The following is a 26,433-nucleotide window of genomic DNA, read 5'->3' as shown; positions in this document are numbered from 1 at the left end:
CTTGATACACTACATACTCCTGTGAGGTGCAGGTTGACTGAAGTGGGGAGGCCAAGCAGCCGTCTGAAACACCTCATGCTACTTTTGAAGGAGGGGAGGGGACCAGATAAAAACACACTTCTAAATGTCTTTGAGTAAGTAGTGAAATTGTGTTTTGACGAATTTCAACTGCTGAAGCAAAATGTCATTGGTAGGTTTTGAGAATACTGGTAATTAGCCCTTTGAACCATGTTTACCTTCTTTTTTTTTGTATTACTGCGCATATTCAGAGATGCCTTGTAGGATAAACCGCTACCTTGTTTTTTTCTGCCTGGAAAGCAGGCCAAGCTGACAACTGTGGGGCCTCGTCGTCGTGTTTATTAGACGCTCATAGCAACTGATGTATAAAGAACACTTTCATGCAGGAGGCTGTTTGTGTCTCCTTATTCATGCAGCGGTTAAACAGTTATGATGGCTTGAGAACGCCATCCACAACTTCTCATGTTTACGTTTTACATAATGTTTTTGCTAGGTGCTCTTAGAAGGCTTTTCGATTTTTAACCTTTGTTTCATTGTTTTTAATTCCAATAGGCATCCAGGATCATCTTTCTCAGTGATAAATCTAACGTCATGAAGATATGTTCAGAATTAAGCAAATTACAGTCAATTTTGTGGAAAAACCTTCATCTGCCAATACACTTATTTGTTAATGAGAGGATATTGACAGCTCCATTATTGCATGTCAAAGTGCAAACGCAGTATCTATTTATAGTTTCTGTTAGAATGCCCTAATTGTAAATAGATTCAGGATTCTGAGTAAACAGAATCTGTGTAGGCCTATGTGAACTGGTCTCTATTTCAGTGCTTAATCATAGAGGCAATGTGGAAATGATACCTGTTGCTCAGTGGGTACACAAACATACCATTTTCCTCTGTTCTGTTTGTCTGTATGATCGCTTTCCATGTTTTCTGCTCTCGTTGCATGTTTCTCTGTCTCCGTATATATATATATATATATATATATATATATATATATATATATCACCTTCCCTCCGAGTCCCTCCATTTCTCGAAAGCACTCGTCTACATTGCTGGTCCTTTCTCTCTACCTGCTCCAATTCACATATGTTTTATGTATTAGCACTTCAACGGTGCTCGAGTTCAGACTGTTTGAGAGATACTAACCCATTTGACTGTCACTTGACAATTACAACAAGACTGTAAAGCGAAAAGGTGCGAAGAGGGCCACGAAATGCCGAGATACACGCTGACTGAACAAAGAAAAGAGACAAGCAGTTTGGTCTTTACAGCTCTCTGCATCTCTCGGAGAGAGTGATTGACAGAAAGAAGGAGTGACACAAATGGAGAGGTTGCGTGTGAACCAATACAGCAGAGTGGAAAGAGGTAGGTGAGAGCAATGTGGGATTAGAGAGAGGAGAGTGCCAGAAGGTACGGAAAATGAATTTTGATTATTCAGACACTGCTGAGCAGAAATAACAAACAGAGGAGAATAAAAATTATAAAAAATAGAACGGTTACAAGCCCTGGCATCTGTAATCAAATCACACATTTTGGCGTACTACCACAACATTTTAACTACGGCCTCCTGCGCCAATGTGCCAATGTTTTCAACAGTTCAAAGGCAAATATTTTTTTTAAAGTCATTTTAAAGAGTCTGATGTTGTAAAATTACACCTGCCTTATCAGAAAACTGTTTTAACCAGCATGCCTCTACAAGCTCTCGAGAATGTAGGGACATGTGAACTTAAAATTGCTTTTGAGTGCAGCAGGAGAAGAGGTAACATACAGAACTCCAGCCCACCTTTAAAGGTTATTTCTGCTGACAGTTAAGACCTCCAGTCAATTAGTAACCTTCTGGGAAAGGAGGGGGAGGGGGGAGCACTGAAAGGTGTGGTGACATTAGGAAAGAATAGTGCGTTGTTGTTTTAGGTTGATGCTCAATGCTGCTAGCGCTATCAACACTTAAAATTATTTCCATTTGTACAAGCAGAAGAGCACAGTGGTGTTTGTGGATAACAGACTTTCTATACTGGCGTTGAAAGGGACTAACTTGAAGGCATCAAAGCAGCTGAGAGGGAAGAGAAGAAGTCTTTAGATGCTATACACACGTTTATAATTTATTCCACCAAATTGTTGACAGAAGTCAGACTACTTTACCAGAGAAAGTCCATATGAAAATGTACAGTAGGGAATAATCCATAATGTTGAACCATAACTTCAGTTGTTAGCTTCTTGGTCTAAATAACCAACTAGCTAATTGTCCTGGATGGACCAGGTATTGTAAATCCTATCATTGGACAAAACAGCCATCATGAGCCAAACAACAACAAATATTGAAACATACGTAAGTTGCCTAGTTTTGGGGACGTTGACCATAGAGATGTGTGCTTTTTCTTGACTATGAGACTTCATTTGGCTTGTGGCGCTCAAAGCACCTCTTTCAAGAAATCTTGGCCCAGTTACTGAAGATAAGGTCTGTGGATTATCTTGGCTACAAGTAAGAGGGAAAATAAGTGTATTTAATTATTGGGTGAACTGTCCCTATGTACTATGTAAAGTAAAATTTAAACAACGTAACCGGAAACAGTGCGGAAACACTTTGGGACACAAACACCGGTCTCCTGGTTGAAAGTCCTATGTTTGTTCGACGCACCCACATCCGCTTCCTCCCGTCCTGTGTTTGTTACTCCTGTGTTTATACAACGTCATCGCACTCCTTGAGCATTTTCTCTGAGTGTCTTAAAATGAGTGTCTTAAAATGAGGCAGATGGATTTACATTGTAGTTTCCTGAATGCCTGGTGTGTCTCACACATACGCTAAAGGGAGCTTCGTGTGTCGGTATCAGACGCCAAGGGGCATAACAAAGTGAATTTAATACCCTGGGAATGAGAACGGGCTGAAAAGTTGCATATTTTCATGATTAAAACAGGTGGTGTGAGTTAATACTCCCTCCAGGGGTAATACAATTAAACAGCATATGCCCAGCTTAGCTGATGATAAAACTGGAAAAGGACTGCTAATGTTGCCCAATAAGACTTGACCCACTTGAGTTGTCTTGCTGTCTTCCAGGCATGGCCTCCCACGCTGAGTACAGTATGGTATAGAGTAGATCAAACATGACTGTCATGTGGAGAGAAAAAAATGGCCTCCTGTGAGAATGCATCGCCGGAGCCCGACACAACCAAAGCACTGCTTGCAACAGACGATATTGTAGTTTGGTTTACGGACAAAGAGGCACGGATAAAGAAGGAGCTGAAAGGAAACGACAGAACCAGAATTTCAGTAGCAAATGAGAGAACTGAAGAGGATTAGTGTTAGGAGGGAGAGAATAATGACAAGAAAAGGAAGATGATGTATCGCACATATCTGAAAGAGACAGCTCAAAAAGGGAAAGAACAATGAGTGAGACAAACGAATGGCTGTGGCTATAAGAGAAAGACCCAACATCTATCACTAAGTCTGTGTGTGTGTGTGTGTGTGTGTGTGTGTGTGTGTGTGTGTGTGTAGACAAAAAATCAGTCGAAAAAAATTAGACGGCCACACGGTAAATCTTTCCTTTTATTGATATCAAAACACAGATTTTTTTTTGTATAATTATTGTTAGAATCCTTACATTACAGTAAATCCAGGGGAATGAATGAAAGTCAAAACAACGTCCCCACAAGTATAGCAGCACACGTTTGAGTGCGTGTGTGTGGATGTTGCTCTTATCAGCATCAGCCCAGCTTGCTGTAGTTAGGACGGCAATGATTAGAGAGCACAGCAGGGGGCATAAGGGCTTGATAATGAGCTGTGCTTGCGCGCAGGTGTGTGTGTGCGTGTGTGTGTGTGTGTGTGTGTGTGTGTATCAGTATTATGCCGTGCACTTTACACGTGAATGGGGGCTTGTGTGCATGTTTATGCCTGTAAATGCGCTTTGACCCATCCACAAGTACACTTACATTCGTATCCTTTTATCGTAGGTGTGCAAGAAGTATAGTGTATCATCTTTCTGTGCGTGTGTGTGTGTTTGTGTGTGTGTGTGTGTGTCCATGGGCATCCTCTCAATTGTGCTCCCTCACCCCTGTCAAACAGCCATTGTGGAAGAGGGAAGGATGGAGGAATGGATAACAATTCTCGCTGAGGTCTGCTGGGATGTTGGCTGGAAGCAGCAGCCTGGGGGGGAAAGAAGGGGGAGGAGGGGCGAGGGGGAAGATGGAGGAAAGATGAGCAATGGATGCAGAAGGAGAAATGTAGGTGGACATGATTGTAGCGGGTGTAAGTGGGGAATTGCAATTGTAGTGAGGAAACAAGCAGGAGAATGTGAGAGAAACAAAATGTAAGAGTTGTAGAAAGAATACTTCAACGGGAGGAGAGTGATAAAATCATTTTAATGTTGTTATACAGAACAATGTATTGATGGACTATATTTGTGTTGCTGCTGCCGTGCGTAGAAACACATTTACATGCTGAGTTCATAAATCTTGTGCAGGGATGACGCATTTTTGTAGGCCAACCAAGTAGTCGGCATCGTGCTGGTTCCCTTGACAAAGAGCCAGCGGGATATTTCTATTTGACTTCGGATCATTGAAGAAAGATCTGTGCCGAACAAGTTTTCAATATTTACATGGCTTGTTGAGCAAGATAACTTGCACAAATGAACACCACTTTTAGGATTTTTAAACCATCAGAATTAAAAAGCTAACGTTATGCTATAAACTAACTAAAGCACCGTATAGAAATGAGGCGGTTAAAGACAGTGTGAGAGCGGTTTATATTCTCATTTAGCCCTGTTAATAAGTGCCTTTTGTAAGACGCGTAAAAGCTTGAGAATTCACAAGAGTGGTATTTACATATAGAACAAAACATTAAAATCTCTCAAGCTTGTATTAATTGTATTATTTTGGGCATCTAACGAAAAAGCCATTAAAGAAAAACATTGCCTCGGAGACGAGGGACGCGGCACTCATTACCGGCTTTTAGGACTCACTCCTGTATGCCTCTATTACAGTCCCATCCTGTATAATGTGGAAAGCATAGGCATAATAAATGAGAACATATTGTCTTTATTTCATACACGAATATCACCGTGTCTCTTTTTTTAAACACCAATGATATTTGTTTATCAACAGCCTTAAATGATTTCACAGGTTTGTTTCATTGCCGATCCTAAAAGAAAATACATTTCAGGAGCGTCCAGCTGGCGGAGGGTACTGACCATGAAAATGCAACATGTCATGCTCGAGTCAGGCCAGGGACTGTTTGTTTTACACTTTCTCTCTTCCCTCATTTCCCATCGCCTCCTTGTGGCAGCTATCTAATAAAGGCAGAAAATCCGCCGAAAATATATGAAACTGTAGATAAAATAGACTTTTTTTCCAGAGGAGACATGAGGCTAAAGCACAGGTCTACATGATGAAACCGAATGATGTCTAATAAGCTGCTTTAGCTTCAGGGTTCTGGTCCTGGCATGCTGGCTCTAATCTGGGCTGGCTGGGATGCAGCAGAGTCGCTGTTAATGTTATAAGTAACACCTGTGCTTTTCCTGTAATGACAATGACTTCTGCAAAAAAAAAAAAAGGTCTATTTTTCTTTTAAGAGGATTTACTTCAGGGTGTTAACATCGACACAATCTCTCCCTCCCTCTAGCTCCCCCAGTCAGTCCCATTTATCACGTGGTGATTACTTGATAGCTTAGCCAGTTGGTAGCCCATGTTATAATGTTTAGCCAGCTGTGACGGTTGGCCTAATGACTCGACTGGGTTTATTTAATGGAGCGAAATCTGCTGGAAATTTGAGAGCTGCCAGATTCTGAGGAAATCTGTCAGGGTTGTAAGCAGGGAAAACTGCCCACCACATGCAATGAGAGGCAGGTGCGAGAGCTTTTGATGGTGTAATTTCACCGCCTGGCTCGGACCACTAATAGGACCTGTCAGACTCCCTGTTTACAAATGTAGGGGATTCAGGCCAAATTGTATCCGAACACAATGTACACCATCAAATACCTTAAAGCAACATGCAGGGGGGGCTGTGTATGTACATGATGTGAAGTCAAGTCCAAGAGTGTTGGCACAATAATAACATTAATAACTTCTACTACTTTATATTTTTCTGTCAAGCACAAAAGTTAACATTCTCTGCTTCTCAAGTGTCAGAGTCTCTACTTTTTCAGTTTCAAACAGCAATAAAGTGAATATTTTATATCTGATTATGAAATGCTTTCTGAAGATTTCACTCACGGTCTATTCTTCACTATTATTTGACACTTTGATTGACAGTTGCTACAACCTTAATCATTACCACCCTTTTTTTTCCAAAAGCAAGTCCTTTATTTATGAAATTATTTTGTACCTTTCTGCCAACGGACGCATTAACTGCCAAGTCTGTGCGCTCCGACATCGCCTCTTGCTCGCGTTAGCATGTGATCAGCCAGACCACATGCCGAGAGGTGGCCTGGCTCGCGTTGACTTGGATCTGAGTGAGGCATGTGGGCGCAATCAGAACAATTTATCAAGCCTGGCTCTCACATCTTCCCCCCATGGTTCCTCTCCTCAACGAGAGCACAGAGAAGGGATTCTTTTCTGATTCGCTTCTTCAAAATAAAAGCTTATGAATAGATGGATCTTTGAGTGTGGACATTGTAAACGTAGACTTTATCTTTTGGGGTAAAGTCAAGATACAGAGAGCTGTCGTGTGTGTGAAGTTAAAAGTATGGACGTGTTTGATAGATATAACACTCAGTTGTACAACTTGCCAAAATGCAGAGAGCGTGCGGGCCCAAAGTCAACATATACATTATTAATTTTCTCATCAGTAGATATTGATTGACTGATCCATTCCCAGGTTTCCACAAGTGAGCGAGGAGGCTGCCGTGGGAACCTCGGTGGGAACCATCACGGCGGCTGCTGTCAATCAAACTATCATCTACTCCATCATCGAAGGCAACCAGGGAGGTGAGTGTTGGATTCACTGCCTGCATGTTACCGCCAATAACGAGGCTGGTTCACTCATGCAATTGGGTTATGTAAGGACCTGCATGTGTTTCTATAACTTTATGGATAGCATGAATGTTGGTTTTGGCTGAGTGCATTATCGCCACCATCTGGACTGCAGAGGGGCCTACCTCCACTTTCATTTCGACCGGGAAAACAACCTTAGATTGAAACGAGATGTGTCCAAGAGCAAACCATAGGGTGTTGATTTGCGTTTAGATTTTTTTCAATTATGGAACACTTAAAGGAAAACACCACCGCATTTCCATACTGAACTATGTTCTGCTCTGATCTTAGACGAGGTGATACATACCTCCCTCTCCTCTGCACGTGCACTCAATGGCTCTTGCGCGCACTCCGCGCAGCGCTGATTTGCTAGCATGTAGCTTGGCCCAGTATATTCCTTAGGATCCAAAGGGGGGTGAAGTTAGAAGCGACCAAGCACTTCCACGTTGTCCCTATTTAAATACGGTTACGTGAGTAGTTACACGACCCAAGTTTGGTTACACAAAATTAAACATGCCACTTTTTCTAAGCGGATAACAAGGATAACTATATAGTATGGCGGAATAACAACTGGAAGCACTTCGACGTCGGCGCAGTAATATCATCACTCAAAACAGTACGGGACTATATACCTTCTGCTTGTTTTCACAACCCTGTACGATGCACGTTATAACCATGATGTTTGATTGTTCACAAACTATCTTACTACAACCTGATGCTTCCTCAACTGTGCACAAACTATTACAGGTAGTGCAGGCGACGGCGTGCAGGTCACGTAGGTTCTATTGACGGAAGTAAGAGGGGGAGCGGAGTGATGATATTACTGCGCCGACGTCGAAGTGCTTCCAGTTGTTATTCCGCCATACTATATAGTTATCCTTGTTATCCGCTTAGAAAAATTGGCATGTTTCATTTTGTGTAACCAAACTTGGGTCGTGTAACTACTCACGTAACCGTATTTAAATAGGGACAACGTGGAAGTGCTTGGTCGCTTCTAACTTCACCCCCCTTTGGATCCTAAGGACAAGCTACATGCTAGCAAATTAGCGCTGCGCGGAGTGCGCGCAAGAGCCATTGAGTGCACGCACAGAGGAGAGGGAGGTATGTATCACCTCGTCTAAGATCAGAGCAGAACATAGTTCAGTATGGAAATGCGGTGGTGTTTTCCTTTAAAATGTCAAGTGTGAGAGAAAGTCACAGAAAATTTAGCAAAAAACACAATGCCCACCACGCTGCACCACCACTCGCCGCCACAAAAAAATCTGCCTCAGTTAATCCGGCAGGACGATGGGGGGAAAAAATCACAAATGACTTTGGACCTTTTTCTGAGTAGCAACATAAAAGTAGCGAGCAAAAAGCTTCTCTCTCATTGAAAAACATTACAAAATCCTACCCCCAGGTCTAAACGCGGCCTAGGAGTAAAAGGTTTCGGGTTAGGTTGCTTGTCATTTGCTCAAGCTTCTTATTTAAGCAACTCTCAAAATACCTGCTGTGTGAACAACTACTTCTCACTCTGCAACACTCTACACTATAAAACCCCCAACCCTCGAATAGAAATATCCTCTTTCACCCTTTTTTGACCTTTCTCTTTTCTCTCATCTCGCTCTCGCTGTCTCTCTCCATCGCTCTCGTCTCTCCAGGCGTGTTTGCATTAAATGAAACAACAGGAGTGATTTCCACAGCCAAGCCCCTGGACTATGAGGCCAACTCCACCTACGTCCTGAAGGTAGAAGCAGACTCCATGAGGGAGGCGTCCTCCAACGTCCGAGTTCCCTCTAAGAGTAAGTGCGTGGTCGTGTTTCTGCCTCCTCCAACATTACAAAACTAACTTTTGACATCGTATTGCATCAGCGCAGATTTCACAGATTTTCTGCTCTCTAATTAAACACACACACACGCGTCAGGGTTTAAAAACATCACCCACTGCGTGACTTTGTTAAGATAAACTTGACACAGGCTTTGACTTTCTTTCTTGCACTTATCTCTCTTCCACTAAGTCACTCACACTCTTGTTCTCAGTGGAACTTTCTCCACTTTTTACTTGTACAAGTTCTCTTCAACTCTTCACCTTGTTTTTACAGTGATATCTTGCAAGACGTATTCCAAGCAGGCTTTTCCCGCTCTCTCAGGTGTCTATCAAGCCTGTAGGTTACACCAAGCTCCCGGCGTCTGTACTGTTGCCGTTTTAAACTGCTTGCCTTTTCTTCCACCTTCTAAATTTGTCTCATTGGCTATCACAGGTTTTTGCCAATATGCAATTATGCAACTGTCTCTCAAATCGCTTGAATATTTGACATGTTTGCACGGATCAAAGTGAGCGGATGAAACCGGTGCGCAGTTGGGAAGATTGTTGGTTTTATCTTTATAGCAGCAAGTTTTCTACAGATGTATCAGTGCAGATCCCAAACCTGCTCTAATCTTCATTTTTCATCTTTCTTATTATTTATTTTTGTACTTTCTCTGTCTGCATTTTATCTCAATTTCTCATTTCTGTCATTGGAATCCATCGAAGGGGTGCATTTCTTTTAGTTGCATGTGGGAGGAAGACTCTGACGCTTTGCCTCTGTCTGTCTTTCTTATTTACTGTTTAATCTCTCTGCCTTTGCTGTTGGTATTCCTCTCTTTCAGAATATACCTTCATTCTTCTTAATCAATGCTCAGCTCCTTCTTTAATCACAGTGTTAATCACACGCTATTTTCATTTCATCCTAACACTCACATTTAAGCATTCTGCAGGGATTCAAACTACAAATGATTGTGGTCATTAGGAAAGCTCCAATTATTTTTGGGATGCATTTTAATCAGGCAACAAATCAATACGATTCTAACAATGTGTTAATGAAGGCTGGAATCGTTTGGAGACGGTTTGTTTCGGTGTCTGAATGGCTGTTGTAACTAAGCAGATTAATGTTTGCATCTGCTTGTTTGTCTGCATTTTCTTTTTATGTGCAAAAACACTTTTTTATGTGATTTCTTTCTTCTTTCTTTTTTCTTTTTTTGGAGTAAAAAGCAGTTCACAATTCTCTGATTTGTTCTTTGCTTCTGACGCACGATTCAGCCTTTTAAAGAGTTTAGTTGATGTATTTTGTTGCGGTTTTACATGGATGTGATTCATAATTCCTTGTTTTTGGCCAGATAAGACTGAATGTGAGTCATTGCAAGTGCCAACCATTAAAAATGAATCATAGAGATTAATTGGCCCAATGTTTTGTCCTGAACCTTTGAGCTCAGGTGAATTCCAGTAATGTTTAATCTATTCTTGTTCATTTAAATGCAATGTGTGAACTTCAAATTACCTCATTGTAATGGATGCATGATTTGAAGTGAATCATTTTGATGCAAATATCTCAAAAAGGTGATTTCAGAGCTGGGTATAAGAGGAAACACCACAACGATATGATCCTGTATAGATGTGTGAATAAATGCTATTTTGATGTATTATGAATTATTTGAGTGATGTAGATCAATGACTGTTTGTCCTTTGTTAAGATGCCTTAGGCAAGAATGTATGATAATGTGTTTTTGTGTGTGTAGCCAACACAGCGAAGGTGATGATCGACATCCAGGATGAGAACGACCACCCGCCGGTTTTCAGCAGATCTCTGTACATCGGAGGGGTCGCAGAAGACGCCAAAACGTTCACCTCCATCTTGCAAATACAGGTACGGACGTGCAGGCAAACACATATACAAACCCCACTGCAGCAGGTAGATAAATCATAGGCGCCTGTGACGATATAATGTAATTAATGAAGCGTCGCCAGTTATGGCAGCCCAACGCGAGTCACCTCTTCATTCACGTGGCACCTCTCACTGCAACATATATCCAACAAGGCCTTTTAATCTTGACGGCGTACTTAAGCTGTCAGTGCTCTGCTCCCCACTGCAAACATGCTGCCGCACACGGCTCAAACGGAAGCTCTTGCATGCTGCACGCATTCATCTGCATTCATGCAGTTTTTAATATTGTTGCATTTGTAATGTAAAAGGTTCCTTTACCTCTTGTGTTTCCAGCTCGTGCTCAAAATAATAGCGCTAATTTTAAAGTGAAACTTGGACAGCGTCTCTTGCTTAATTCAGCGTTTCTCATTACAACAGTGCTCGTGGGAATTTGTGTTGTTTTCTTGAAGTGAAGATAATATTCAATCCAGCAAGTAACAAGATTAACTGGTGAGATTACTCTCCTTGTCTCTCCCTCGACATCTACCTGTATCTCTCTGTGAATTGATACATCTCTTTGTTTCCCTTTTACCCAACTCGGGAGAATTTCATATCACTGTAAACAACTCAAGCGACTCTCGTATTATTAAAATGCCTTTTAGGACCCAAAATGGGTCACAGAGCTCGCAGCCTCTTTCTGAGAAGGAGCAATATGTTTTAATGAGCCCGGATGCCACAAGAGACCTGAGTGGGGTCTCTGGCAAGAAAAGTATGTGATTTAATATTTTATTACAGTTTTTAAGATCATTCTTAGATTCCTGCTTCATTAGATCACACACAGTGAGAGTGACAGGGAGGATGAGAAGCAACAAAGAGTATTCAAACTCGCAGTTCCACAACCGCAGAAAATGTGCTTTTCTCTCAATTTGGTACATCAAATTATTATTCCTCTGCTGCAAACACCTGGGGGTGGTAGTTTTGCATATGGATTTTCAGTGTCGAGGCTGGAGCTGGTTAACACTACCCTCCTCTACAGTCTTCTGACCTCTTTAAATACTTTAACAGGCTGACGGGAAAAAACTAATAGCCTGCTATAGGCTGGATCACCACAGGGAGAGGCAATAGATCGGGAGATTGGAAGGCAGGGAGAGGATTGATAGTTAGATAAAGATAACTGGCGTCCTGCTGCGAGACAAACTGGCCGGACAGAAGGAGGTAACGGAGACATGCATGATTCATGGGCGGACGGATAGATGGAGTGGGGGGCGTGACTGTAAAGATGGACAGGGACGCTCGCGGCACATTTGCTGACATTCAGATGAAAGAGTGAGTGAGACAAGAGGTGGAGGGGAAAGTTTGCATATTTAATCTCAGCGGCCTCACTCAAGTATAACTAATTCCATCACATCTGTCTGAAGCATGCACGTTGTGTTAATGCGTTGTGTGCGTGTGTGTGTGTTAACCTCATGCTGGGGTTCAGTCGTGTGTTCCTCAGAGGATTCCTGAACGCAAATATTGATTAGACTGCAGATGAGTCTCAGCGTATCTCCAAAGATTCTTTTATTCTTCAAAACCAATTCATCAGATGTTGTCTTCCCAAGACGTTTGTCACTTCTCCCACAACAAACAATGCTAACGCAGGATTTGCCCTTCTTTCGTTCTCCAGCCTTCCAGCCTCCCCTTAATACGTTTAAAAGTTTGATTGGCAAACGCGGTGCTCAGCTCCCCCAATGTTTTTACTGTTTCTTATTATGTTAATTTTAATTTATGTTGATTTTGGTGATGCCAAAGACATTGGACATTCTCTTAAATTTCTCTTTTATTTTCTATTGAGTTTGCTCATTGATGAATCCTTCTTGATCATGAATTGGAGCCGTGTGGCCATGTTGCTAATTAGCATAGGTAACGCCCCTTAAACACTACATAAGGCCAGGCGTTGTCCAGGTGTAAATATTGTAGGATGGAACTGAGGTTCTGTTAAATAAACTTAAACAAAGTCAGTAGCGGTGATCTTCCGTCAGTATGTAAGCCAAGGGTTTTTTTCAGTCCACCAATAATATTTATTTTGCCCACAAATGTAATGATCCATTTACTAACAGTACCTCAAACATATAATAATCTAAATTTGATTATATGGGATCCGCTACTCAACGCAAATCACAGGGAGGATAGCTGAAAAAGTCTTGTATACTGTATATATTCTACTTGTACACACACACACACACATATATATATATATATATATCTGTATAGTATACCGTTTTTTGAGTTAGCACACGATAAATCAAGCAATGCTGCAAACCTGCATCTTAAACCTTGTTGTTATGTGCTGGACTGTCTCAGGAGCCTCGTTGCTCAGCCTGCACCCGGGGTCCTGGCTGGTGCGGTAGACCCCGGCCTCTATTGATCTTCTGCTGCCATGATTAGTGCCTCTGTGCTGTCCTTCAGTCCAGCCTTTTCTAGCCACGGTCTGTGGTACATTTCATGCAGGGGCTTGTCCTTCCATGATGGTTCCCCCTCTTCCTCCTCCTCCTCATTGTCTTTCTTGCTGTCTGAGATAATAACTCAGCAGGTCATCACTTGGGGCCATCTTCCTGATGTGGTCCTGGATCTTGGTTGGTCCTGGGTAGTGGCTCTGGCGCTCGCTAGTCTTCATCCTGCCTCCTTGCGGTTAGTGTACAATCTCAGAGTGCTGGACTCGGGGTGAAACCCTCCATGCATGGTGAGGAGCTTTCTTGTCTTGATATCAGTGGCCTCCATCTCTTCCTTTGGCCATGTTATTATACCAGCGGGCTATCTGATGACCAGCAGTGCATACATATTGATGGCTCTGATCTTGTTCTTTTCATTCAGCAGACTTTTCAGGACTTGCCTCACTCTGTGTAGGTATTTGATTGTGGCTGATTTCTTGCGGCCTTTTCATGGTTTCCATTTGTATGTGGAACTCCAATGTAGGCGCAGCTTATATATATATATATATATATATATATATAAATATGTTTTTATACAGTCATAGCGTTAAGTTTGATGAGGTGGGTGTCTCAGAGCTGAGTCTGTGCTCTGCACTCCAAGCCCTTCTTGTAAAGACCCTGCCATAAATCAATGTCTGTCTGAGTGTGTGTCTGTGTCTGGACGTGAATGTGTGATCGGTGTGTGTGTGTGTGCGTGTGTGTGCATGTGTGTGTGTGTGTGTGTGTGTGTGTGTGTGCATGCATGCGTGTGTGAGTGTGAGAACGAGTACGAGACTTGATAGTTAGCCAGGATGACAGAGCAGATGAATAGACCTGCATGCAGCTCAAAGCACCACTTTACCCCCTGCTGCAGATTCAGAGAACTACAACAAACAAACAGCAGGAAAAAGCAACAATGATGTACGTTTTCTTGGTGAACGGCGAGGAGAGACAGGATATCAGACTCCTGAACGAATCAATGCATGCATGGCAGCGCTGCATTTTGATGAGTTACTCAAACACCTGGAATCAAAGGATGAGGCGCTGGTTCACCGTCATGATGATTATCATCACAGAACAAAGAATAGAATTGATTATTATGATAATGGGACAATGACTTGATCATGGTGTTTTTGTCGCTGATGATGATGACATTTCATTGTAATTATGAGGATGGTTATATTGCGCTGGTGTAGTGATTATGACAATGACACTGTGGTGAATCTTATTGACCTCATCGCAGGCCCTGGACAAAGACACTGGTAACTACAGTTCTATGATGTACCGGCTGATCATCCCCCCTCCCGCCGGTAAAGACACGAAAGACAGCAAAGACGGCTTCATCATCGAGCCGTACAGCGGCGTGGTGAAGACGGCGATCATGTACCGCAACATGAGGAGGTCGTATTTCAAGTTTGAGGTGGTTGCTACGGACAACTATGGTCAAGGACACAGCAGCAAGGCGGAGATAGTGGTGTGTATATTTTTATTGTTGGCGTAGGCGGCGGGTTCATAAACATTTCCATTATCTTCAATTCTATATTTTCCATAACACATATTTAATGACATGATTTAACTTAATTGCAATGCGATTCATGTGGCTCCGAGAATGTCCTTGAAGAAGATAAAGATGTGAAAACAAACTTAAATTGTTGTAGCATAGTCAAATTGTGAATGTTAACTTTTCCAAGGCAACTTTTTATTTCACTGGTGGAGCTGTTTACATCCGTCAGCAGCTTTAAAGCAGACATGAGTGTGGTTTGTATTCTTCTTCTGTGGTGTAGGTGTCAGTCGTCAACCAGCTGGACATGCAGGTGGTCGTATCAAATGTCCCTCCGACCTATGTGGAGAAAAACAAAGACAAGCTGCTCAGGTAACATACTTAATACTGCATGGGCTTGTTTTGTTCTATAATGTATTAATAAATCATCTATAGCATTAGGCTGGCTGTACTACGTGTGCCCTGAGTGATGAGAACCCAACTTTGAATGAAGACGTGATAAGAAATCTTAACATTTCCGTTTCAGCTCGGCAACGTTGCAAACAGCTGTTGACGGACACCTTTTGTTGAACCACTAACCATCTGCTTACATAAAGTTTTAGACTCTGATGAGTTGCCCACTTGTCTTGGAAGAAAATCTCTTCTTATATTATAATGGGTGATTTATATTCAGAAACAGGTATACACTATATAAATCACATAATGTCTATGCAAGCCTGAAAAGTCAGCATTGGTTAAAAGGTTGTTTTGTATTAAGAGCTGGTGTTTATTAAGTCATACCATATATACATTTAGGGATTTCTTTATATTGATTTTTTACAATAGATGTGCAAGATATGTGTGATGTGTTATTGTCAGTGAAAAACAAAATCCATGCTCAGCAGGAGCGCTTTTTTGATGAAGCGCTGGGATGAAGCTCTCCCCAGCTCCCTGCCGGTGCTTTCCCTGCCAGAGAAAAACGCTCTGTGGACACGTGGACTTAGTGGGATATTTCTTGCTGCGACCAGATATTTCTGAGGACACAGAAATCTATATTTTACAGCCTAACTGGCAGGATGAAGGAACCTGTGTGTGTGTGTGACTACATAGGTGTTGTTTTTGTGCTTTAATGTTGGCCATATTGGTTTCCTGAAAGAGTAAAAGCAGTGTAATCCCATCAATCAAAACTCGTTATCTTTTAATCCTCAGCATCTTGGAAAGCTACGTCCAGGAACAGGTACCGGGAGCAAAGGTTGTGGTGGAAACCATCGGGCCCCATCGCCATGGCGACGGAATGGAGCAGGAGGACTACACCAAGTCGGACCTCATGATTTACGCTATCGACCCGCTGACCAATAGAGCTGTATCTAGAAAAGAGCTCTACAAGTAAGACTTTTGTTACCAAATCCATGAAAAGTTAAATGACTGCTCTCCGATTTTTGAATATTATAAAATGCCACGGACATCGCAATTACCTAAATCCTCATTCAACTGGCCTCTAGTGCTGCCATCCACAGGTTTCAGGTATTTAGTTCAAGGCAGCCAGTCCAGAATATAAGTCAGTCAGTCAGTCACTTTGACTGGGAGCTTTCTTAAAGGTGACGAGTTGGGAAACACAACCAAATAGAAAACTACCAAACCGATTTATAGTAGAACCTCACAGGTGAGTAGGTGTGTGAAACTGGCTCACTCAGTGCTGCATAAATCACAGTTTGACATCCAGCAGACAGAGAGATCCGGCCTTCACCACCACACGTAACACTCGTTTGATGTCGGCCTCATTTTTCCTGAGTATCAGAGCTCAATGTTTTCGCGTTCACTCACTTCAATCTTTGCGTCTCCCACCCCAAGGTTTCTGGATGGGAAACTCTTGGACATCAATAAAGAGTTCCAGCCCTTCCTGCCTCCTGGTGGACGGATTCTGGAGATCCGAACCCCTGAAGTGGTGACCAGTGTGAAGAAAGCCGTGCAGACTGTAGGCTACACAGAGGGGGCGCTGTTGGCTCTGGCAGTTATTATAATCATCTGCTGTGTCCCCGCCATACTGATCGTCATAATCACCTACAGACAGTAAGTCTAAACGCCTGTACTCTCTTTCTAGCAGCAAATCCCATGAAAGTTGAAAGAAAGCAAAGCTCAACGAAACCATCTTTGTAAGTTATTCCACACTAACAATCCCAGCATTGGTTTCATCAAAATAAACCCTTAATTCAGAAATAATTACGCTGTTTTCCGGCGCTGTCTGCTCGCTGAGATGCAGGTGAGCATTGACCTTCCAGAGATAAATAAGCACAAAAAAAATCAGCTGATCGATTCAGTAGTGTGTGAGATACGCACACATGCCCACACTCATTCATACATGCATGTGCAGTACATACTCATGCATACAAACACAAGCCAACACACAACACTTTATTTCCTGGTGGAGATAATTAACGCCTGTGTGTCCAAAGCCTGATAAAGATTGTTCCTCTGTGACACAGACCTTCGTTGTTGTCCAAAAAACAGTGATTAATGAACATTAGTAGTATATCCTGCATGCATTGTTCTCGGGGTGTCATAAATACTCATTAGTTCACTAATTGTGTGTTGAAAATCAAGCTAAAAGGTTTTTACAAAAGGTAGTGTCCAGGTGTTTCAGTTTATAACTTGGCCTTTATTAGAAATCCAATATTTTCAAACGCCTTCTCTAGCAACAAATGAGCTTGCAGCCACTAAAAGGTTGAAAAGTATTGCGAGACGGACTAGCAACTGTGTCGGTCTAAAATATCTTATTCTAACGCCCATTCTGGGTCAGGCATTCCAGTTTTTGATGCAACTGTGCATGAAATGAAAAATATAATTATAACGTATGCATTTAGGTCCTTAAAACACAACATCTGACTTTAACAGGCAAAATAGATAAAGCTGACAATCTTCCCCACAGGACATCCCTCCCCACTATATATTGTTTTATCACCTGGGCCGGTCACTTCCCGAGATGATTCAGCGTGACAGCCTGTCCCCACAGTGCCAATTTTAATAGTTTGTTTAGTTAACCACCGTGAAAGCCTATTCATTCCATCCATCTCCCAAACGCATAAACAAGCGCACGCACATATAAACTGGATCAGTGCATTTTGGAGAGTGCTTCTCTTCCTACTGGGAGACAAATAACAACAGACCGAAGAGGAGAGAGAGGAGAGGACAGAAACAGATTGGTCATCATCAGCATGATAGTGACTAGTCTCTGCTGCTAAATGACTGTAATGAAGACCAATTGTCCAAGTGGGTTGTGAATTTCAATAAATAAACCTGGCTAACAAGAGGTACAGTTTGATTTATGCTTCTAATAATCACTAATCTCTCTCTTTCTCTTTCTCTTGCCTGCTGCATCTATCGCCACCAGATTCAAGGAGTGAGTACTGCTTCCATATTCCCACCATCAAATATTAATGTCATGGCTGTTTTAAACGCTGCTTGTTGTGATTAATGTTGACTTTGAACAAAATGGGTGAGACACGGAAGAGCGAGAGGACAGCAGACAATCAGACAAATAAGTCCTGAAGAACAAGGAGTCAGGAAATATCCAAGATATCTGCTTTTATCAGAATATCTGACTGTGCTTGTGAGGGGAGACTTTGGCCGATCACTGGTCATTTCAAAGAGGGCATCGCTCTTCTATGCATGTCCCTGCATGTGGCGAAAGCCTGACTCAATATCAGAATATTCTGCAGGAAAAGTTGCTATTCCAGCATTGGAGCAACTGCCTTCAATGTAAAGCAACCTGAAATAGGAAGAGCGACTGAACTAAAAGAGAGTCTGACAAAAAATCGTCAAAACTTTTCGGAGAGGGAGAGGAAATGTTGGAAGGGAGAGAGAGGAGAGCTGAAGGATGAGGGCTCTATTTCCAAATCCTTTGTTATTCTGCCTACAATGGGGTACCACTCGAATTACAATATGCTGAAAGGTTATCATGGATTTTTTTTTTAATGAAAAATAAACAACCTCTCGCAGCTTAAAGGGATCAGGAATGTGTGTACAACATTTTCATGTCAATCCATCCAGCACTTGTTGATACATTTCACTTGAAAAACAAAAAATGTCAACCTCAATGTGGCGTGAGAGAAAATGTCAGTAAAGCTATGAATAATGGGAAAACGTACAGATTGTTAATGTTGCACAATATTAAAACAAACACAAATAAAGTTGTTATGAGGACTTACACCGACAGAGATGAATGAACCAAAGTTCGAGGCTCCCCTGCCCTGATTAGGACCGTTTCATTGCTTCCTTCCTCGGGACTTTTCTCTACCGTTCAAAGACTAAATCTGTGTTCTGCTATGTCCAGACGCCAGGCAGAGTGTGCCAAAACAGCCCGCATCCAGATGGCAATGCCAACCGGCAAACCTGGGGGAGGCACTGCCAACAACTTGTATGAAGAGCTGGGAGACAACGCCATGTAAGTGAAGTGTGAAAGTGGCATTTACGTTGATGAGCCAAGGCAGACGGATTAGCTCAAATTTTGGCTATCAAACTTCAGCTTTTTGAGGCGTACCTTTTCTTTTCCACACATGCAGTCAGTCATAACATTACATCTCCCTACACTATATTTATCACCTCTGCTATGGTGTTTGATTGGTATAATGCCAACATCCAAACACAACATATCACAAACATCATTAAGCACTCAAGAAATGCAAATATCATATGAGAAATATGAAGGAAACAATAGTTAGGCACCATAAAAAAACACTTACATAAATATTAAGCATGTGCTATCCCACTAATTATTACCTGACCCAATACAAAAACATAAACAATGCACCATGTATATTCATTTTTTAATTTTTATAGCTCTGTGGCCATTTCCCCCCCTTTATTTCCCATTTTCGCGTCCAAAGAATGTGACATTATTCCGACATGTCATTATGCAGAGCCTCCTAACCCCCAAAGCTCAGATTTTTTAATGCATTAAATGTCACAAACCCTACAATTGTATCATCACAAAGTTCAGCAGAGCTCTTTCCTTGTCAGTTCCCTTGTTGTAATGCATACCAATGTCCTCACCATTCAAAAGATGATATGAAGGTCAACAATCTGCTCACAGAACAACAGTCACTTGAAGTGCAGCCTCTCAAGTCCACTTTAAGATTTTCATCGATTGGCAGTTGTCAATAACGCCGCCAAAATAAAAGTCCTCCAAATCTGTCCTCTAAGAATGATGTTTCCTTATCAACCTTCACAGCAGATTGCAATATGAGTTTGTTTAATTTTTGATTTGCAAGTAATGTGTTTGTTATTTGAAATTCAAGCGTTCCCACTCAGAGGGTGGACCATGTTGGCAAATTGAGGCAATATAAATAAGCTTTTTCACGATTACGGTTAAATCACTTTTACTTTATAATAATTTCTGTCCTTCGTTTCAACTCCTAAAAGTGCTGACCCTACTCTATGCTTTGCTTTATTATTTAGTCATATTTATCTTTACTCTGGCTCCCCTGTTTCTGTTTATCTTCTCGCAAATTTAGTTTAATATTATTTGTGCCGGTTTGACACGTGTTGGTTTGTTTGAACAAGAGTCTAATAATGCCTGTATGTCGAGACACCGTATTCACTTTGATGTGAAAGTTTTAACAGCCACACACACACACACACACTCACTCAAGGCAATACACAGATAGTTCATTTATAATTCCTTACTGGAGCGTTAAGAGGAAGTTGAGAGGAACTCTTATCAGCATTACATGCATCACCGCTTTCCTGTCCGTCCTTGATATGCATTCCCACTCCTATTAACATGAGAGCAATTCATATGCAAGATGGTAGTCACTATCTCCAAATGACAACAAGGGATTTTGGGGTGTGTGTGTGTGTGTGTGTGTGTGTGTGTGTGTGTGTGTGTGTGTGTGTGTGTGTGTGTTCAGTGTGCGTGAGACCAACCAACCCAAATGATCCTCTGAAAAATGTGTGCGGAAATGAACTTGGATATGAGATAATTGAAATAAATGCAGCCAGTATATTATAAAGACCACCCTGGGTGATAATTAATTCTATTGATAAGCGGCAGAGCATGTTTAATCGTGGTGGGTAAGGCCTTTTGTGTGTGCGTGTGTGTGTTCTGTATCACTGCAATCGGGTAGAGACTATATAATCCCTAAAGAGTATAAAACCTGGAAAAGTGCAAAAGTTTGCACATTCATAATTAAGGGCCATTATCAAAGCGCTCAGTAGACTGATTTCCAGGGCATTCTTTTTCTTTTAATTACCTTTGGCTGTTCTCTTGACAGGCCTGGGTTTTAATGTCTGTTTTCAATTACCTATGAGAAATTAAGTGTCCTTTAATGTATTATTAGCAGGACATGAAATGAAGCATGTTTTAAAAAGTGAAATTGAAAGTCAGGTTATTTAGCACATGTCATTGCCATTACTTGTGCTTCGTTGCAATAATATACATCTAGTAATAACTAGATTGGTATAATATGCCATACTTAGTTATTCAATGGATTATTGTATTAAATATTCCATCCATTCATCCACCGTCTTCCGCTTATCCGAGGGTCAGGTCGCGGTATTAAATACACTTTAAATATTAATAACTATAATAACTTTACCACTGTGTGGTTTGTAATTGTGTAGGTTGTTATTATTATTATTATTCTGAAATTATATTGAAAATGTGGAACTCTTGTTGATACCTCTTGGTAATAATAACACATATTTCAAACTGAGAGAAAAGGAAAATGTTGAATCCATGATGAATCGATGAAATTCATAAAATGCTTCACCTTCTACGCTCAGCAGTCTCTTGATATCTTTTCCAAAATGAACGCTTATTTTAAAAAAATGGAGTGTTGCTCTTTATAGAACTGATCAACAGATACAGTATCCTGTGATATTTCATCACCCTGCTTTCCTTTCTCATTGACTTTCATCCATCCATCTCCTCTTGTTCTCGACCATCTACCTTTAATTGACGACTGACAGACAAACGTGAGTAGTACGCTGTTAATTGTTTCACCTGTGACGAGTTTAAAGGATGCTGTGTTCCCGTAGTTGTGTGTTTGTGTCCCGTCTCTGTCAGTGCTTACTCATGTTGACTAGTACCTTGCTAGATCAGAGAGCAAAGTTATGTTGCTGAAGGTTGATTGTGGCTGATCGCAGATGGATTGCAACTCTGGTAAAGTTGCATTGGTTGACTCGGCATAGACGTAGCCATTAAGCACCGAGAGTCTGCAGAGTTTCATAAGCGTTCACGGATAAGTGCACCCTTCCAGCAGACAGAAGGATGTGATCAGTCTTTGGTCTGTCGGAAGGAAATCTGCATACTCTCAGAACTTCATGAGACATAGTTGTCTATCTCCGCCCCAACAGATCTAGTCGTGATGCAGTGGTTTCTTTGTAGCGCACCACGTTTAGCTATTTGCATTCTGTTCCTTTGTCTTTCAAGAGCTCTGTGCCCGTCTCTGGTAAAGACAGCACAGAGAGAAAATGCTGTTACCTCTTTTAAGATCCCCTTTTTCCATTTCCTCTCATCCCTGATCTCATTTATCTCTTAATGTGAAGTCTCTTTTCATTGAATTTATCAAACAGCTCGAGCAGTTTTATTGTTTTATCTGCCTTTCTGCCATGCTTTATGTACCATTCTGTTGTCTTTTTATGAAACAGTTTATTTAACCATTCTGTGCATCTTCATTTAATATCCGTTCAGTCCCCATCTCCCTCTTCTATTTCATTTAGATTCATATAATTACATCTTCCCAATACGCTATAACCCTCCTCTCTCTCATATTTCATCTGTAATTCTTTCATAATCTCACCCGTCACTCAATCTTCTTTTTTTATTTTCTTGCATGTATGTACAAGCCGGTCAAACCACAGCGGTGGTGGAAGTGGAGGCAGTTTGGATGAAAGCGACCGCCAACGTCTGATCTCAGATTTTGCCACGCGGGCGATCGCGGCCCATCGTCAGTGCGTTGCTAACGGAGGCGTGCTCAACAATTTGCCCAAGTCTGAGTCCAGCATCACCTTTTTCTCAGATGAAAACCCCCTGACTATCAAAAATCCCATCTACCATGAGGACGGGACCTTGAGTAGCCCAGCAACTCTTGGGAGAAGCCAGCGAAGAAGAGACCTTCTTGGGAATTTTACCTCCTCCAGGAAAGGCATTCGAGAGGCCTGGCTGAGGCTCAGCTGCCCTGGAGAAGACGTGGGATTCGGTGGCTACAGCGGCAGTGACAGTGGATGGGGATCTGGGGGTGGACACAGCTGGACCCTCCCGTCAAGACTACATCGAAGAGAGATGTTTGACACGTTGAGGCGACAAGTGGTTATGGATCCTGTTCAGTGGGAGCTGGAGCTCCTGAAGGCCGAATTCAAGGAGAGTAAAGATGCTGGTCTGGATTCGGGATTTGACCGTGGGTTGGATTCAGACTTAATGGGAAGCCTAAGTCTGGAACCCAAGCTGTCGGTCAAAGAACAAGCCAGACAGTTTGAGCAACAGGCGCTCCAGGAAATGAGGCAAAGGCAAAGCAGGGAATCACGAGGATCTTTGTCACCTGATATCCTGCTTTCTGTTTTCCCAGAGTCTCCTCAGCATCAAAAGCTCACCCCCACCCACAATGTTCTACCCCCTCAAGTCAGAGAGGGTCCCCCGAGTATCATTGTCACCCAAAGTGACGGAGGGACCCCTCCACCAAATCACAGGCCGACTCCTCCTGTACTGCGGCGCTTCGGTGCTAATTTAACGGGAAATCCGATGACTGAAGATAGCCTCCAATTAGATTTTATCCCCGATCCTCCATCAACTCCTCCACCACCGCCACCAACAATTCCATCCCCACCACCTCCTCCTCCTCCCACATCTGCTCCGCTTCCTCCGTCATCTTCTCCTCCACAGCATCCTTCCTCCCCTCCTCCTCTCCCTCCTGTATCATTTCTCATCAACGATGCAGAAAAGGAGACTCCTCATCCTCCTCGCCCACCTCTCCCGCCTCCTCCACCTCTCCCTCCCCCTCTGACACCCTCACTCCTGCGTCCATCCACCTTTGTCCTCCCATCGCTCTCGGAGCTTCCATCTCTGCGGCCCGTGTCCCTCCGGATGCCACCGCCACCCCTCCCCGCGGAGCCCGAACAGCCCCGAAAAGAGCTGAAAGGAATCCTAAAGAACATCCAAAATATTGCGGACATTGAGAAGTCGGTGGCCAACATGTTCAGCCAGATAGATCAGAAACAGGTCCCGCTCAAAAAGGTCCTGAAGAGCCGAGCCTCCATTGATTCTCTCGATTCTCTTGACTACTTCGATGCATTAGCAACAACAGGAGGAGAAGGAGGAGGGGATGGAGAAGAAGGAGGTAAAGAAGTCACGGGAGATGGAGGAAGAGTGGATCCTCCACCTCCTCCTCCACTTCCCCAGATTCAGCCCAACCCAAACATGAACAACATCGTCGAAGAACTGGAGAAGCGATTCCCCTCTCAGTCGACAATGTTCTAGCCTTTACCTTTTATGATATGGAAAGCACACAGAGGGATTTCTTAACATTCTTGCGTGGTTGCTGCGGAGCTGTCAAGGGGCTGATGCTCAAAATAGCTCAGTGGATGCTGATACGCTGGTACGCTGATTCTTTACCGCGCTGCGAATCTGCTCTTCCAACCTGTTTTCTACATATGGAAAGAAAAATATATACGCCACATATAAACTTTACATATTACAGTGTTCTCTCAAATAATGGTACTTTTTGTGAACAGAAAAAAGAGACGGGGGAGGAAAAGATCACATGATGCGTAGGCCACTTTCAGTTACTGTATTCTACTATTTCTATCTGACTTAAGGAACGGTCAAGAACGTGGAGGAAATGATAATTCAAATTTGTGTCCACGCTTCAATGAACCTGAACTACTAGGAGCAATTCAAGTAGTAGTTTTTTGGGTTTATCTGCCACACAAACGACATTTCTAGGAATTGTTTTTTGTATTAAATTGTGGGAAATTGGCTTAAATGGCTGCAGATGGGAGCTGTGAAATCAAGTAATTAGAAGTGGCAAAATGTCTCCTGGTTATCTTTCAGTCTGACTGCTTTCATTACCATTTTACATCCACGCCAAGCAATTGACATTTCTTGTCAACAGCAAATTATCATCAATCAAAAACACATGATTGTTGATGGATCCACTTTGCTGTTGTGAGGAGCTAATTACACTTTTGTGGGTGGCTTTAACACCCTTTGGACGTCTTAACTAGTTGAGTAGATGTAGTAGGTGTGGAAAGGAAAGAGAGAGTTGTGTTAAACCTGCCAACATTTGCTGGATTCTTTGTATTTTCTGAGCAGAGATTGTATTTTTGTTAAAAGGCTACAACCAGGTACATGACATATGTCACATTCTGGTATTACTCTCCATTTCATCTATATTTTCTGTTACATAGTTGCCTGATGCTGCAATGCTGTAAGATCACAGATTATTTTCCATGTAAAAGTTCATAATGTCATAATGTCTTTCCATCTTTGTTCAATTTGAATCAATGCACAACTATGTATTTTTCTCAATCTTGTCTTCTAGAAATACATTTATGTAATACTTAATTGTTTCCCCCCCCCAATAAGTCAAACTTAATTGCTGATTTGATCATTTAGAGCTTTTATCTTTTATTAAATTAAAAGTCCTGTCTGCAATTACTTCAGACAACAAAAGCACTGGTTGAGGTTAGAAGTTAGAGAAAAGTCTTTGCTTTGGTTGAATTGTGATCATCACGTTTTTCTATTTCAAACCAAGGAGACTTTGATGGAAGACAAATTAAATACATTGTCACGAACAGTTAACCTATATGTTCAGTACAGTATCACTTAAATGGGGGAGACTGTAAATAACAATATTTCATTATTATATTGATTGAAAATGTCCTGCCAACTTCACGTGTCCTTTGAAACATATTTAATGTTTCAAATCAGTTCAAACGTAATTTTCAGAAGACAGGGATGATTATTCAACATCCATATTTAAAGGTGCTGTCAGCGATTTTAATTCAATACACTTTGTTTTAAATTCAGGGAATATCTCCTCACCGTTCGCTAGCTCTCTGTCTCTGTGTTTACGCTGAAAAACACACACAGCCCTGGATCTGTAAATGGGAAACAAACAAAGTGGCTTTGACCAAGTCACACAACACTATTCCAGCCAGGACAGGAGGAGAGGCCATGCATGTATAAACAGAACGCCAAAGGGAAGGAAGGGGGAAGGTCAATCTGAAGGGGGGTTGAGTTCAAATATCATCATTCTTTCTTCAGAATCTCTGACTTCACCTTCAAATACATACATGTTTTAAAAATACTAACTTCACATTGCAAACACATGCATGTTGAACGTCAAACATTCTTTTAGGCGACCGTTATCTTGTGTCTTTTTGTGTCTGTTCCGCTTTCTGTCACTCTTCTCATTTAGTTGGTGGTTTGTTTTCTTGTTTAGGTGCACAGAGCCAGTAGAACTCTGTCTGAAACGTTTGTGTAGCGATATTTTTATTCACAATACATGTGCTAAATTTTTATGATCTTTTTCTATAGGGTTGTGTTGCTTCATTTACTCAAGGTGTCCTTCATTTAAATCATTGTGCAGGTACTTTGGGAGATAATTAATATGAAAAATACTAACAAAAGGCCATATAACATGAGATATTTTTCTCAATAAAATGTGGTGCTGATGAAAAGTATCAAAGACGACTTTTATTTGACAGAATGAAATCACTTTTTAGACATTGCCCCTCTAGCAGTCTAGTTGGTACTAAACTACTCCCCAGTATTGTTTTACATTAGCATTAGCACTTTCTACCAAGATAGAAAAACCTAATCATGTACTTTGTTCTCAGGCAGGAGCAGGAGTGAATGTGTGACGCGTGC

At 41.8% G+C, this 26,433-nt stretch overlaps 2 protein-coding genes across 2 annotated transcripts in view; both read left to right on the top strand.

Moving 5' to 3' along the window:
• pcdh15b (protocadherin-related 15b) overlaps positions 1-26,433 on the top strand; it is a 142,870-nt gene that overhangs the window by 101,336 nt on the left and 15,101 nt on the right. The window contains exons 27-34 of the mRNA XM_084039777.1: positions 6,824-6,933; positions 8,619-8,759; positions 10,513-10,640; positions 14,331-14,561; positions 14,872-14,960; positions 15,777-15,953; positions 16,419-16,637; positions 18,898-19,008. Of these exons, the coding sequence (XP_083895903.1) occupies positions 6,824-6,933; positions 8,619-8,759; positions 10,513-10,640; positions 14,331-14,561; positions 14,872-14,960; positions 15,777-15,953; positions 16,419-16,637; positions 18,898-19,008 (1,206 nt within the window). The remainder of the gene's footprint in view (positions 1-6,823; positions 6,934-8,618; positions 8,760-10,512; positions 10,641-14,330; positions 14,562-14,871; positions 14,961-15,776; positions 15,954-16,418; positions 16,638-18,897; positions 19,009-26,433) is intronic.
• On the top strand, positions 21,711-25,124 carry LOC311008454 (protocadherin-15-like; the record flags this gene model as incomplete). The annotated part of the gene is made up of 2 exons (XM_084002144.1): positions 21,711-21,726; positions 22,484-25,124. The coding sequence occupies 2 exons, from the start codon at positions 21,711-21,713 to the stop codon at positions 24,037-24,039; spliced, it is 1,572 nt and encodes a 523-aa protein (XP_083858270.1). The 3' UTR covers positions 24,040-25,124.

The sequence above is a fragment of the Eutrigla gurnardus genome (assembly GCF_963514095.1).
Source record: "Eutrigla gurnardus genome assembly, chromosome: 22".
NCBI lineage: Eukaryota > Metazoa > Chordata > Actinopteri > Perciformes > Triglidae > Eutrigla > Eutrigla gurnardus.
This window is presented reverse-complemented; position numbering and strand designations above follow the sequence as displayed.